This window comes from Blennius ocellaris (assembly GCF_963422515.1).
Source record: "Blennius ocellaris genome assembly, chromosome: 4".
Taxonomy (NCBI): domain Eukaryota; kingdom Metazoa; phylum Chordata; class Actinopteri; order Blenniiformes; family Blenniidae; genus Blennius; species Blennius ocellaris.
Window position 1 is genome coordinate 27,972,867 of NC_137653.1, and position 15,141 is coordinate 27,988,007.

At 46.5% G+C, this 15,141-nt stretch overlaps 1 protein-coding gene across 1 annotated transcript in view; it reads right to left on the minus strand.

Annotated features, from left to right (window-relative positions):
• Positions 1-185: 185 nt before the first annotated feature.
• lamb3 (laminin subunit beta 3) overlaps positions 186-15,141 on the minus strand; it is a gene marked incomplete at both ends in the record, with an annotated part of 15,932 nt that continues 976 nt past the window's right edge. Inside the window, 21 exons of the mRNA XM_080494445.1 lie at positions 186-325; positions 622-781; positions 925-1,101; positions 1,178-1,319; positions 1,451-1,658; positions 1,739-1,883; positions 2,276-2,482; positions 2,982-3,193; positions 3,403-3,563; positions 3,648-4,023; positions 4,920-5,016; positions 5,476-5,669; positions 6,693-6,848; positions 6,952-7,140; positions 7,878-7,998; positions 8,160-8,350; positions 8,421-8,484; positions 8,724-8,915; positions 9,441-9,514; positions 9,636-9,750; positions 13,930-14,084. Of these exons, the coding sequence (XP_080350571.1) occupies positions 186-325; positions 622-781; positions 925-1,101; positions 1,178-1,319; positions 1,451-1,658; positions 1,739-1,883; positions 2,276-2,482; positions 2,982-3,193; positions 3,403-3,563; positions 3,648-4,023; positions 4,920-5,016; positions 5,476-5,669; positions 6,693-6,848; positions 6,952-7,140; positions 7,878-7,998; positions 8,160-8,350; positions 8,421-8,484; positions 8,724-8,915; positions 9,441-9,514; positions 9,636-9,750; positions 13,930-14,084 (3,476 nt within the window). The remainder of the gene's footprint in view (positions 326-621; positions 782-924; positions 1,102-1,177; positions 1,320-1,450; positions 1,659-1,738; positions 1,884-2,275; positions 2,483-2,981; positions 3,194-3,402; positions 3,564-3,647; positions 4,024-4,919; positions 5,017-5,475; positions 5,670-6,692; positions 6,849-6,951; positions 7,141-7,877; positions 7,999-8,159; positions 8,351-8,420; positions 8,485-8,723; positions 8,916-9,440; positions 9,515-9,635; positions 9,751-13,929; positions 14,085-15,141) is intronic.

Consider the following 15,141-nt stretch of genomic DNA (forward strand, 5'->3'; position numbering starts at 1 on the left):
ACAGCTGGATACATTAAGATGTAGTGTATAGAGGCAGACTGTACAGCAGGGGTCATCAACGCTGCGCCTGTGAGCTGATGCGTGTGTGTGTGTGTGTGTGTGTGTGTGTGTGTGTGTGTGTGTGTGTGTGTGTGTGTGTGTGTGTGTGTGTGTGTGTGTGTGTGTGTGTGTGTGTGCATGCTCTCTCAGCCCTTGCATTTGATCGAATCCATGCCTTTCTTTCGCAGTTGGTCCAGCAGGTCTTGCAGTTTGGTGTCCAGTCCTTGGAGCTTGACAGATTTCTGCAGGATCTCATCCTGCAGGTTTTTCAGGTTGTCGGCTTTTCCTGGACAGAGAAGAGACAACCATCAGAGAGATGGGAGAGATTCATTTCATTTTCTTCAAAAGTGCTGTATTAAATAGAGTCTGTTCAAAGTTTCCCTTCCCCTGAGTTTGGGACAAATGTACCTGGAGAAACAGTTGTAAAGTCACTTTGCTTGTGTAATTTAACTGTGAAACATCCTACAGTGTGGTACAGATCGTAAATGTGACATGAGATAGAACTCCTTTTCTTTCCCTTAATTTTTGTTCCTTGATTGAGCCTGGGAATGAAGAGACGCTGTGATCGGTGGTGGTGGTTACCTTCCAGATCCTTCAGCATGTTGTCTGTGGTGTTGGTCAGGATGCCGACGCCCTCCTTCAGTTTGGCCAGCCGGTCCGCCGGTGACCCTTCCTCTCCCGGCGCCGGAGTGGGGGCTTTGTTTTTCAGGATATCCAGCTGCTCCTCCACTGTCTCCAGATCCTGCACACACAAGGATTCATATAGAAACACACTCCGCTGCCTCCATACACACTCCAATCACAACACTCACATTTCACTCCAAATTCTATCTGCCCTCCCAAAGAACATTCCGTCACCACAGTGAGGCTGAGCCAACCTCTCACCTCGTTTGCAGCGTCAGTTTCCGCCTCAGCTTTGTCTGCGTCCTCCTGTGCGTCCTTTGCCAGCTGATCTCCGTTCTGCAGCAGGTTTTTCAGTTCGTCCAGCTGTGGCTTCATTGGCTGGATATGCTTCAGGGCGTCGTCCAGGGCCTTCTCGGCCGGGGTCAGATAATCCATGGTCTGAAATCAGCAAAAACACTGTTGGCGAGCTGCGATCGCCACTGTGAGCGGCCTCGCGCTTGTCCCTGCGTCCTACCTCGGTCACGTTGTTGTTGAGGTTGTCGATACGGTCCATGCTGTCCTGGAGTCGTTCATCCAGGTCCGACAAGTTGTTCTTCACCGGGTCAAATCCTGCCAGCAGGTTGTCCACATCATCTTTACCATCCAAGGCTTTGTCCCTGTAAACCACGCGGGACATTAGCTTCAAGTTCACACTGATAGTTACTAATACAGTCATGTGGCGTTGCTGTCGTCAGCAGTGAATGTTTGTCAGAGATACAGCAGGGCTCCTGACTGCATGCAGACCAACCTGGCATCCTGGGCCTCCTCCAGCAGCTTCCTGGCCTTGTCCAGTTGTGGCTCTGCGTCCTGCAGCACGGTGCTGCTGTCCGGGAGGTTCTCTGCCAGATTCTTCAGCTCATCCACCTTCTTCTTCAGGGCAGGCACGCTGAGGGGCAGCTTGGTCTTCAGGATCCAGTCGCTCACCTCCTTGATCTTGGCCGGGTCGGAGGTCGGGTCTGAAGACAGAGTTACAGGAGGTGAGCGATAAAGGGCTCGCTGGTGATGGAACACAAACTGATTCCAGATCAATGTGCACCTGTCAGGAAGTCTTTCAGCTCCTTCACAACGTCCCTGGTGTCCTTCAGGTCCTCCTCCAGATCGTCTCTGGCCTTCTTCATCTTATCAGACAGTTTCCCGGCAGACTCCCTCACCTGGTTGGTCGCATCCTGCGTTTTCTGGAGCTGTGATGAAAACAGAGGTTCAGTAAAAGCTCAAAGAACGGTACAAATGAAGAATCATCAGGTTCCCAGCAGCCGCCGGGGCTCGCATAGACCTTCAGCTACCAGAGGCTGTTTGTTACTGGTTTGAATAGTAAAGTGTTGCTTTCAGGATTTCAGATCTTCTTTTGCAATTCTTTTTTATTCAGGAGACATTTTCAGAGATGTGTCACAGTCAAGTAGAGATCGCTTTAATTCATCAATAATTCAGACAGACAAAAAATCAGATACAGTCGGTTTGAATAAAATTGATAGGAGTATTTCTAATTGGCGTAATTTACTTCAAAATGGTGTATTAATAGTGAAGTAGGGCCCCTGAGATGAGGGCCCCCAGATGTGAAGGGCCGGTCCTGTACCTTCTCTGCAGCGTCAGTGATCTTCCCTGTGAGCTTGTCCAGTTGGTCCTTCACATCTTTGGCGTCCTGATTCGCCCTCTTGCCCAGAGGCAGAGCCCCCACACACTTCTCGCCCTTCTTACAGAGCGGGCTTCCCTCGGGGGGGCACAGGTCTGAACCGTCACACTCCAGGGGGGTGCAGGGCTTTGAACGGACGCTGCCACACACCTGAGACACACAGAAACATGTTGCCATCAAATTCAAAACGAGTGAATACTTTTAACATCTGATATGTTGTTTCAATTAGGAAATAAATGTGTGCAAAAAAAAAATAATTGTTATTTACATTTGCCACAATGTCTTAAGTTCATGTTTGGGGTGAGCAACTTGAGCCACAAGTGGTGAGACTTGAGCTACTGAAACTCTACTTTCTGAGTTTTCGCCATGTGGTGGTCAGGATGAGACCCGTGGACATCCTGGTTTCAATTTGTGAAACCCAATGTCATTTTGGTCAGTTTTACACATTTCAACAGATTTGCATTGCATATTTTACTATTCAATTGTATTATTTAAAAAAACAGAATCTCAATAGTTAATTTTTCATGCCCAGAATCTATATTTGTTTAATTTTTTTCCCCCCAAAGTTTTGCCGAAAAGCAAGACTAAGAATGTGTGCAGTGGTTCCTTTCCACCGTGAAGCTGAGAACCGAGGTGGTCCAGTTTGTACCTGTTTGGCCACAGGAGTGAGGTCCGGCTCAGAGGCCATGCTGCCGTTCAGCTTGTTCAGATCTCTGGTGTTCACTGGCTGGACCTGATCCGTCAGCTCGTTGGCTTCTCCTCTGACGTCAGCGGACTCCTTCACTTTGTCTCCGCTGGCTGTCACTTTCTTTCCTGCGTCGTTGGAGTCGTCATAGGCGTCTTTGATGGCATTAAATGCTCCTGTAAGACACAGACACCAGTTAAAGTCTGTGTTTCAGACGTTAATTAGATGAAATTTGAATGTGAAAGAACGTTTTTGAGGTGTAGTGATTTCAGTCACTGATCCACTAAAATCAGTTGGCTGAAGGTTTGTGTCAGTAAAAAAGAAGAAACTTCAAGTCCAAGACGAGGGTTCAATCAGCTTGTTTTGTATTGAGTGTGTTTCTGACCTTCACTGTTTGGACTGACGTTGTTGTCGGCCGCGTCCTTCTTTGTCTTGTACAGTGGAGCCAGTTCGTCCAGCAGAGTCCGCAGTCTGTCCAGGTCGGAGTTCAGATCCGGAGTTCTGAGCGGCAGAGGGAGGTCGTCGTCCACCTTGTCCACCTCGTTCCTGTTGAGCAGATGGAAGCAGTCAGGGAAGACAAATCTCCCTCAGTGACTTCATGAAGGGCAGTGAGGTAGAGCGGGTCCTCACCTCAGCTTGTCCAGCTCGTCCAAAGCTTTGTTGACGCTTTGAGTGACGTTGGGCGGAAGATTAATGGAGTCCCGGATCAGGTTGAGGCTGGCCTCCAGGTCCCGGATGCGGGGTCCGAATTTCCCAGGATCCCCGCCGGGTCCAGGACGTTGCGGGAACTTGGGAGAAAGTTTCTCCAGAGCTGAGCTGAGGGCCTGTCTCTGGGCGTTGAGTGTGATGAGGCAGGAAGGACACAAGTCGCAGGCGGGGAAGGAGTCGCAGCGGCCCGGACCGCACGAGTCACAGCGAGTCCCGGTGACGCCGGGTCGACACAAACAGGTTCCCGTCTGTTTGTCACAGACGTCTGGGAGAGTTCCCTCAATGTTACAGCGACACGCTGACAGACAAGAAGAGATTGATTTAGAACCTGTGTTTAATCACGACACTGCTCAGATCCCAACACTGCAGTGGTTGATTCAGAAGGTTTAATCTATCGAACCGCCACTAACATATCGTCAAAGAATGCCTGCGCACTCTGTTCCTCACATCTCCTCCACCAACAGAATCCTCTGATCAGACACATGGAAATAGAAAATTATGTATAATCTGATCCTCATCTAATCCAGAAACTGTGGTTTATGTTGCCTTTATGAAACGTAAAAACAACAAATATGAAGTGAAAACATTTCAATAGTAATTTTAACTTTTTAAATAGTTTCATCTATGAACGTCTCTAATTTCCTGAGAAGCTTTAAAATGAAATGAAAGTTAGTGTGCAGCGTGGGTCAACTAATGCTCCAAGACAAATGTATCTTTGACTGACTGTCTGCCGTCCACCACAAGTAAAACAAAGACAACACATGATTTAGTGAAAGCTTCACCAAAGTTTGTACTCAAATGCATAATCAAACATTTTTCCTTATTTATTTATGGACAAAAACCTGATTGTAATTGCACTTTGCCATAAGCTGAAACACTGTTTTTTCTCACCTTATTTCAAATAGAAAACATTGAATAATATCACCAAATACTGGCATCTTTTGCTTTTGTCCTGCTGTGATTCATATTTATTTTCTGTCTTTTTCTTCTCCAAATATTGAGTCTATATGTTGGAGTTTGATTCAGGAACATTTCATCTTTTTCTTCACATAACGTGTATGTTTGTGGGACTAAAACCTGTAAACAATATGTGTCGTGAAGCAAGTTTAGAGTGAAACTGAATCCTAAAAATGCCTGATCACAAAATGGGTGGCAGCACAGTGTAAATGGGGTGTTGAAGGATGGAGGACTCACGCTGGCAGCCCATCAGAGGGTCTCCGTACGTGTTCTCTGGACACTCGCCGCAAGTTCGGCCTGCAAATCCTGGTCTGCACAGACACTGACCAGTCAGCTGCAGAGAGAAAAAGACAGGACTCGAATCAACTGGTATCATACCAGTATCTCCAAATCTATGGATGTGGGGATGGGAGGTGGACGTGGAGATCGACGTGGAGGTGAATGAGGAGGTGGATGGTGGATGTGGGGTTGGATTTGGAGGTGAATGAGGAGGTGGATGGTGGATGTGGGGTTGGATTTGGAGGTGAATGAGGAGGTGGATGGTGGATGTGGGGTTGGATTTGGAGGTGAATGAGGAGGTGGATGGTGGATGTGGGGTTGGATTTGGAGGTGAATGAGGAGGTGGATGGTGGATGTGGGGTTGGATTTGGAGGTGAATGAGGAGGTGGATGGTGGATGTGGGGTTGGATTTGGAGGTGAATGAGGAGGTGGATGGTGGATGTGGGGTTGGATTTGGAGGTGAATGAGGAGGTGGATGGTGGATGTGGGGTTGGTGGGAGCTGGAAGTCAGTACCTGGTCACACGCGTCGCTTCTGGACCGGGTGGGGTCACAGCTGCAGGGTTCACAGCGGCCTGACTGGAAAGGTTTCCAGTAACCTTTGGAGCACTGGTCACATGTGCGGCCGTGGAAGTGAGGACGGCACAGACACTGACCGGTCAGCGGGTCACAGGTGTCCGTCACGGAGCCGTCCTGAGAGCAGGAACATTCTGGAAACAACACAAAGCTGTCACTGTGAGAATCTACTCAGCTGGGAGGAGGTGGGAGGATTCGGGTGGAGATGGGTGGATTGGTGAGGAGGTGGGCCGATTTAAGGAGGAAGTGGGAGGAGGTGGAATCAAATGGGAGGATGAGACAGGAAGATGATTGAGGAGGAGGTGAGTGGAGGTGGAAGGATTTGTGATGAGGTGGTTGGAGGTGGAAGGAAGTGGGTGGAGGTTGGAAGAGGATTAGGGAGGTGGAAGGAGGAGGATTAGGGAGGAGGTGGGAGAAGGATTTGGGATGTGGTGGATGGTGGTGGGAGGAAGTGGGTGGAGGTTGGAGGAGGATTAGGGAGGTGGAAGGAGGAGGATTAGGGAGGACATGGGAGAATGTTTAGTTAGTTGGGAGGATTATGGTGGAGGTGGGGGGAGGATAAGGGAGGAGGTTGGAGGAGGTGGGAGTGATATAGTGATGTTGGATTAGGGAGCAGGTGGGATGAGGTTGAAGGAGGTGGGAGGACTAGGGTGGAGATGATGGATTAGGGTGGCGGTGTTGGATTAGGGAGGAGGTGGAATGAAATGGGAGGATGAGACAGGAAGATGATTGAGGAGGAGGTGAGTGGGGGTGGAAGGATTTGCGATGAGGTGGTTGGAGGTGGAAGGAAGTGGGTGGAGGTTGGAAGAGGATTAGGGAGGTGGAAGGAGGAGGATTAGGGAGGAGGTGGGAGAAGGATTTGGGATGTGGTGGATGGTGGTGGGAGGAAGTGGGTGGAGGTTGGAGGAGGATTAGGGAGGAGGATAAGGGAGGAGGTGGGAAGAGGTTGAAGGAGGTGGGAGCATTAGGGTAGAGATGATGGATTAGGGAGGAGGTGGGTGGAGGTTGGAGGAGGATGTGGGAGGGATACAGTGATGTTGGATTAGGGAGCAGGTAGGAGGAGGTTGAAGGAGGTGGGAGGATTAGGGTGGAGATGATGGATTAGGGTGGAGGTGTTGGATTAGGGAGGATTAGGGTGGAGGTGTGGGTTGACTCACTGGAGCAGCCCAGTGGGTTGGAGGCGGTCAGGCCGTAGTGCCCCCTCCTGCAGCTCTCGCAGCGCGGACCCTCCACGTTGACTTTGCAGGTGCAGGAGCCCGTCACGTCGTCACAGCGACCTCCGTTCAGGGAACCGTCATCACTGCACACGCAGCCTGGAAGCAGCAGCACACACACCTCATCAGGGCGTCCAGCACGAGGGCCACAACCGTGACACAAACTGCTCTTGCAAGCCGAGCCGAGACTGGCGGTACGTACGGATGCAGGCGTCGGGGCGGTCCATCCGGCTGCCAGGGTTGGGCTGGTAGCCCGGGACACACTGGTCACACTTGGGTCCTGTGGTGTGGTGCTGACACCCCTCACACACTCCTCCGCTCGTCCGGCCGCTGGCCTCGTACACGGCCTGGTCGAAGTGACAGCGCTCGGCGTGGTTGTTGCACTCACAGCCTGGAAAACATCAGACACAGCAAATCAATCAGAGGACGGTTTTCTTCTTGAGGCAGGTGCATGAGGTGAGCAGGGTGAGTGTGTGTGTGTGTGTGTGTGTGTGTGTGTGTGTGTGTGTGTGTGTGTGTGTGTGTGTGTGTGTGTGTGTGTGTGTGTGTGTGTGTGTGTGTGTGTGTGTGTGTGTGTGTGTGTGTGTGTGTGTGTGTGTGTGCAGGGCCGCCCCTGGCCAAGTGGGGGCCCTAAGCAGGATTTTATTTTGGGGCCGCCTTCCAATAACATAATAATAATAATTATTATTATTATTACTATTATTATTATTGTATTGACGTTTGGCAGCCATCTCTCTCTCTCTCTCTCTCTCTCTCTCTCTCTCTCTCTCTCTATTCTCTACCTGTAAACAACTGCCTGCCGGCCCATCTGACCGCTGATTGGTCAGATGGTGATGCTTCGCGCTTTCGTCTCTTTTTTCTCTCTCTCTCCTGCCTCGGGCTGACTTGGTGGTGGTGCTCTACGCGCCTCTCGGCAAAATGCACGCGCATCCTTTACGCATTTGCAGATTATGATGATACTTTATTGATCCCGAGGGAAATTCAATTCACTTGCGCACAATGGGGCCCCCCATGGATCGCGGGGCCCTACGCACAGCGCGTGTTCTGCGTGTAGGGAGGGGCGGGCCTGTGTGTGTGTGTGTGTGTGTGTGTGAGTGTGTGTGTGTGAGTGTGTGTGTGTGGCCTCACGTCTGCAGGCGTGGGTGTGTCCCTCCTCGGCCGGCCTCCAGGGACGATCATTGTAGAACTCGGCACAGCGCTCACAGTGCATCCCTGCTGTGTTGTGCTGGCACTCACACTGAGGGTGCATCTACACAAGATGTTCAATATAGAGGGAATTGTTGAAATTGTTCTAATTTACTTTTAAAAAGAACTGTTTTTTTCCTGATCTGTGGGGGGTGGAGCAGGGTTGGACTTCCAGGTCCACACACACACACACACACACACACACACACACACACACACACACACCTGGATGGTATTGGACTCTGGGTTGTTGAACTTTTCCGGCAGACATCGGTTGGCGTGTCCGTGGCACATGCAGCTACCCATCACCCTCATCTCCTTCAGGGCGTAGAACCTGCTGAGATCTCTGCCGGGCAGCTCCGGCACGTCGCCAAGCTCGGTCATCCTCACCCGGAGCCCCGTCATCCCCGTCACGTCTGAGCAGGAAACGTCCGTCAGTACGTTCTCGTCAAGCACCAATACCACCAGACAATGGAGGACACTTACTTTCTACTTTTTGGGCCTTGGCAGGTGGAGCATAAGCAAACTGACGCAAAGGACTGAACTCAATCTGCAGACACGAAACCAAGAAACACACAAGTTTGTATTCTGCATTTACTCTCACGAAGATTTCCATCAAAACCAGTGAAATCAAAAACAGGTTGAAAACTGACGAACAAAACTTTGAGTGTTTTAAACTGAAAACAATGGAGACCAACAATGTTCTGGTTCTATGTTTTCCACGATGTGACCAAAGTAAAGATGGCGAGTCTCCTTCCCGGGTTGGAGGCGTTGAGAGTGGTTCCCTACCGTGTGGTCGTGGTACGGGGTCTCCTCTGTAGGGTGCAGTGTGGTGCAGTACGTCTGGTCCAGGATGATTGGCGTTGTCGTGGGAACGTCTGGAAAAGATTTGCGACAGTCCGTGGCCATGTAGCGGGCGGGCTGCCACGTCCTGCCGTTATCCTGCGTCCTCTCGATGACCAGGGCGTTGGGACGAGGACCCTGCAGGGACGACGGAGGAAAGAAGGGAAAAGTTCAATGACAACAGGAACGAGCAGCTGCTTCTTTCTTTGTTGCTCCTTCAATGAGGAAAGACGAGACAATCTACAAATGTTCATAGAAGTCTACACTTAAAATATGCACATTTTCATAAATTCACGCCAGCTAATTCTATTTTTCTCTCAATACGTGTCCAATGTCCTTCTCCAGTTCGAAATGTGAGATTTCCAGTAAATAATGGGATTTTCTCTCGCTGTTTGTTTTCCTCATGATTCAGTGCTATTATTATGTTTGTGTTCCGTAAGGCCACATTTGTTTGTAATCTCTTTTGATGTGCATCATTGTTGAAACAAGGTGAATAAGAGAATACAGAATAAGAGAGCCTTTGCAGGAAAAGTTTCCAGGAAGAAATCCAGAACTTTAATTTTCTATTGTGATGAATGTATTGAAAACAATACAGTCTGCTTCTTTCTTTTTCTCTTTTTTTTTTGGAAGGGGATGAAAAGCTTCCTGTGGATTTTGCGGTACCTTGAAGCTGAGTATCAGGTTGTCCAGCTGGTACAGGTCGTCCAGGTCCAGCTGCAGAGTGACTGGATTCATATCTGAACAACACACAAGCACAGAAAGCCTCGGGTTTTGGACACAGTTTGTTGAGGACGCCTTCACATCAATAAGGATGAGACTGGACAGAACCACCGCTCTTTAATCTACTTCCTGTCTCACCTGTCTTGGACTGCCACCACCTTTTTGGTCCGGAGCTGGACAGCATTTCCTGGACGGTGTGGGCCAGCGGGCCCTGGGGGTCCCTGGAGTCACAGGGGCAACACTTCATCCGCTTCTGCAGCAGAGGAAACAGAACACATGAGAAACGCTCACGTGGAGTCAGTGTGCTGTGTAGTGTGTCACCGCTTCAAACTGCAGCGTGTGACCGGGTCGATAAGCTGTGTCACACTGAAGGACACACACGCACGCACACACACACACACACACGCACACGCACACACACACACACACACACACACACACACACACACGCACACACACACGTGCACGCGCACAGAGTGTGGTGACTGTTAACCTGGATTCAACAAGTAAACTGACTGTATGTGAGTAAAAGGTGAAAAAGAAAACCTTCCATTTCGAGGCGCCGCTTATTTTTTTTAGGTTTGCACAGAAGAAAAATGAGCTGAGAAAATGAAATCAAACTAACAAAATCAACAAAAAAGCAATCATGTCATTTCATCCAAGTCTGAATAAAATGACATCAAGTGTGCGGAAGAACTTATTCTAACAGGTAAGAGTGACGTGTGCAGCTCAGTTTTGCTTTTGTTGCTTATTTTGTGTGAACAAACTTTAGGCTAGTTAGCTTAGCTTTTTTTTTTTTTTTTTTTTAATATGAAAACTCCAGCTATAAATCTCATGTAATCAATTTTGTTTCTTCCCATTTTCATTGACGTAAATGTTAGAATGTGTTTTTAGGTGTTGTTCATTATTAACCATGAAAGGATGGAGTACAGCAGAGCATCTCCACATAGAAATGTAATATTTTGTCGAAACGTGAATAGATAGGAGGAAAAAAAACTCAGTCTGCAGTTTATTCACCCCCCATATCTCTCTGATTCAATACAGGATGGCCCAACCTCAACTTACACTCGTCACAGAGACGGTCCTGCTGCTCAACTCTAAATAATTAAAACAAGAAAAAAACAAAGAAACAACAACAATTAAAAAATCTCCACCTCCTTCTTGTCTGTTTCTGAATCTATACATTTGTACTGCATGGACTTTTGTTTGTTTGCTTGTTTTGTTGTTCTACAATCAAGGTGTAGGCATCTGAAAAACATACATATACCTGCTATTACTATTATTAAGAAATTAATAGATTATCAAGAAAGGGACAGGGAATATAAGAATGTTTTTCTGGCTGGTCTCTTCCACCATGGAGAGGTTTAATGATAATTTATTGTACACCGTTGTACAATGTTTTGCATTCATGAAAGAAGTAACTAAATGGTCATACAATATTGAAAGTTTAACAGTGGAGTGAAAAAGGCCACATGTCAAGTAAACATAAAGTAATTAAAACCCAATGACACATTAATGAAAACTTCCACTGAATTAAGAGTGAATACATCTTTTTAACTGAAATGAAGTGTAAAAGCAGCGCCAGCAGTGTGTTTGTAACTGAGTAAAGAGTGTGAGTGGAGTCTCACCCGGGCAGCGTTATGTAAACAGGTGTGTTTTCACCTCAGCTGCACAGGTAAAGCAGTCCTCCTCACTCTGTGGGTGAAAAGTGACTCCACGTGGAGCTTTTTCTGGAGGTTTGGGTCTTTTGGCACGGCACTGTCACCGCAAACACACACTGTTTGCTTTTGAGTCTGCTCCACACGAGTTCATGTGTATTTTGGTCTACAGGTAGGGTGTAAAGTCTATAGATCCTGGGGTGATAAAATTAGATGAATAAACTGGCTCTTGGCACCAAAGAGGCTCCAGTTACATTTTAACTGTCTGATTTCTGCACTAATGCACACACAGACTGTCAAACACGAGTTATAGAGTTTGTATCCACACAAGCTGAGCTGATAGTGCTGCGTTCAGGTTCAGCAGAAGACACCTGGCAGAGGCACAAAAGTAGGACTTCAAGCCCTTCCAAATAATGCGACGATGTATGGAGAGAAATGTTAATAGAATCAAATAAGTTAAAATGTAAATATTGACAAAATAATTCAAGTGCAATGCCATTTTATTTATGTCATTTTAAGGCACTTTAACAGACAAATATCTAACAATTCCACATGAGCAAGCATATGCCACTGTCGTAATGAAACATTCCTTGCAACAGGAAGAAACTTTTGCATAAAATAAATATGATACCATTTCACTGGTGTCACACACAGAATTTCATATTTTTAAAGGGAAAATTATGCAAATGTAGTTTATGCAGCCATTATGTGAACTGCTGAAAATAGTTGGGGTGGGGTGGGGGGACCCCCAAAAAATAACATATAGAGCTAAAACTGGGAAAAATTGTTAAAACCATTAGAAAAGGTTAAAAAAAATTAAGTCGATCAAAAATTCAAAGCAAACAATCTAATTTACTGAAATACAGCTAAAAGAAATTAAAGAAATAAAAAGAAACAGCTAAAATGTGCTTAAAGAACCAAAACAGACGACAAAAAATGAAGAAGAACTGGCTCCTCCTATGAACAACAGCTAAAACAGCTAAAAGGAGCCAGGCTTTTATCATTTTATTTAGAAACATTTTTGAATCCAACTTCACACAGCCATTTTACTTTTCCATGTTTTTCTGTTTGTTTTATGAGCTGTGTACGGCTCTGGCTCTGGATTAACTTTATTTAGTGGGAAGTGAGGAAAATATTCTGGATCTGAGTCGACTGGCGAGAAAAGAGAGAAAATCTGAAGCCTGCAGCAGCAAACAAGACGAGGCTGGTCTGTGTGTGTGTGTGTGTGTGTGTGTGTGTGTGTGTGTGTGTGTGTGTGTGTGTGTGTGTGTGTGTGTGTGTGTGTGTGTGTGTGTGTGTGTGTGTGTGTGTGTGTGTGTGTGTATGTGTGTGTGGTGCCTTCCTGCCCCTCCCTGTCTGGATGAGGAGTGGCTCAGGTAAATAAAGACAAAAAAAAACCATGGAAAAAAGCAAGCGTTGATCAATAGGAGTGAGTCCACACCCTGCACAAGTATTCATCACTCCAGGGCGCTCGTCTCATCACCGAGATTGTAAGATTACAGTTACATTTTTACACCTTGGAGTTCGAACGATGCATTCGATCTTGTTAAAGGTTAGCTGGTCCGGATGCTAATTTAGACACGTTTGGGAAATCTGAATATTTCCACTGCAGCACACATTCAACCCGAACAGGAAACAATGACAATTATTCAAAAATCGTCATCAAATTCCTCTGAAATATTTGGATGTCAACAAAAACAGAGCGACCCCCAGTGGACATGTTTGGAACTGCAACTGCATTACCAAAATTATTCTTCAAATCATTTTTACAGTGGAAATCTGGATCAGACCCCCTGGTGGGCTGGGCGTTTCACACATTTTGCTTTCAGTTGAGAGAAACAACCTTTTGACCTCAGGGTTGCTGGTTTGATTCCCACTGCCAATGCTACGGCATGTTTTTGAGACAAAGTGTATGAAGCAGTGTGAAGCTTGAGCTTTCTCGGAGTGGTTCAGTGTGGATCATGTCATAAAACATTACGATGTTTTAAGTGCAGTCGATACGCGCCGTTTTACTGGCTGTGCCAGATTTTTATTGTCACTACGACAATAAACCAAAGGTTGCATGAGGAAAACTTTCATGTCCTCATGTCTTTGTGGGTGTCGAGAGGGGAGGTCTGCAGGTTTCATCCTGTTGTTGAATATATTTCAGCTTTTGTGAATTAATTTCCTGTTACTCTGGTTTGTAAATCAGGACATCTTGTGAATGCAGTTGTGTTGGAATTTGATCATGACATACTGGTGACATATTTGTAACAATAGATTATTTGTATTTGTATCTATTTGTACCTATTTGTAACAATAGATTACAAATAGATTAATTAGTTTCACTTCGCCAGAAACAGACTTGATTAGAGACTGAATTATCTGATAGCATCATAAAGTTTGAGAACTCATAAGAAGTTGCAACATGGCGGTCTTGACCTTTGCACACTCAGTCTGTCTTTTTGGATTGGTAAAGTAAAGTCTGATTTCAAAATGGGCCATTTGGTGCCGAGCGGCCGCTCTGTGCTGAGCCAGCAGCTGGACACGGATCACTCAGACGCTGCTCAAACAGTACAGTTGCGACACGTCGTTCTGGCACCAGAACCAGACAGAGTTGTGAATATCCGTCCTGCATGTCTGCGTGTTTGCGGCGACCTCTGCACCGCTCGCACGCCTGACCCGAGTGAACGGCGGCTGCTTTCTCCTCACACTCTCTCAGGAGCAGCAGCTGGACGCTTTGTCTTCACCGTCTGAGCTTAAACCTCAACGTGGACGCGGGACTGCACTCCTACCTGTTCGTACGGGGTGCAGTAGATCTCGGGGCTGCTGAGGCCGCAGGTGGACGAGGCCTGCAGGAGGTGACCGCGGCCCAGCAGCAGGTCACTGCTCGGGGGGTAACAGGCGCCGCGGTAACAGTCCCTCTGGGCCTGCGACAACGCCGCCATGGCTGAAGGAAAACACACACACAATTCCTTAATGCACAAGTTTGAGTGGAGTCCATTATTTAATAACTCCTTCTACAACCCTAACCCTTTCTTCAAAACAGTCATTTGAAAACATTTGGTTTTCAGTTATTTTGTGTCCACGAGAAGTTTTTACTGGTGAAGATAAATTGCCTGTATCATTCGTCTGACTATTTGATTCTGGGCTTACGAGCATCACATGAATGTTCAACACTTTATACATCACTGACTGAAATAAAGCTTTAATGGAAGTATATCTGACTTGTTAAAGTTGGTCAAACATACTATTTTAGGCCATGACTGTATCATGAAATCTGTTTTAAAGCCCAACAATGACCAAAATGTCACTTATTTTAGATTCTATAGTGAAAAAAATTTATATTACACCACTTTGTTTCTCTGAAGGTTATTTAAACACTGAAGTTTATTGTGTTATTTGCAAAGAAACTTTGACTCAGTAGTCATTTAGCTCTGTTTCATTAGCCTCTCAGTGAAAATATGGAAAGAATTTGTCATAGTAGTTCACATTTCTCCATATTCTCCTTTCCTGAAGATACAGACCAACTGTCGCATCATGTTTACTATTGATTATTAACGTATTATTGCTAGTTTGAATTAAAGAATTGAGGATATTATCAAATGTGGTCGATTTATTGATCCAATTTCTTTTAAGTTCAGCATTTACTGTTAATGCTGAGGACCTCAGGCTCTGCTTTAGATCAACGTTACAGTGAACTTCCAGCTCAGCTTGACCAAGAAAATGGTTTTCTTTTCACATGTTGACAGTAGTAGGATCATTTGTAAGGATGAAATCTTAGGATTTCATCGTTAACAATTCAGCCTGGTCGTCAGGATTTCAATCTCACAAAGACGTCTTCAAATAGAGTCAGGTAACAGCCTGGCTAAGAGTCTCACCCCTCTGGAGAAAATCTCCCCTTGCTGACAGTCATTACTGCCAGGACATAGAAAACACTTCACACATGAAGTATTTCCAACATTATTCTAGTGCTGCAGCCCAAAAAAGTCTATAAATCAAACCAC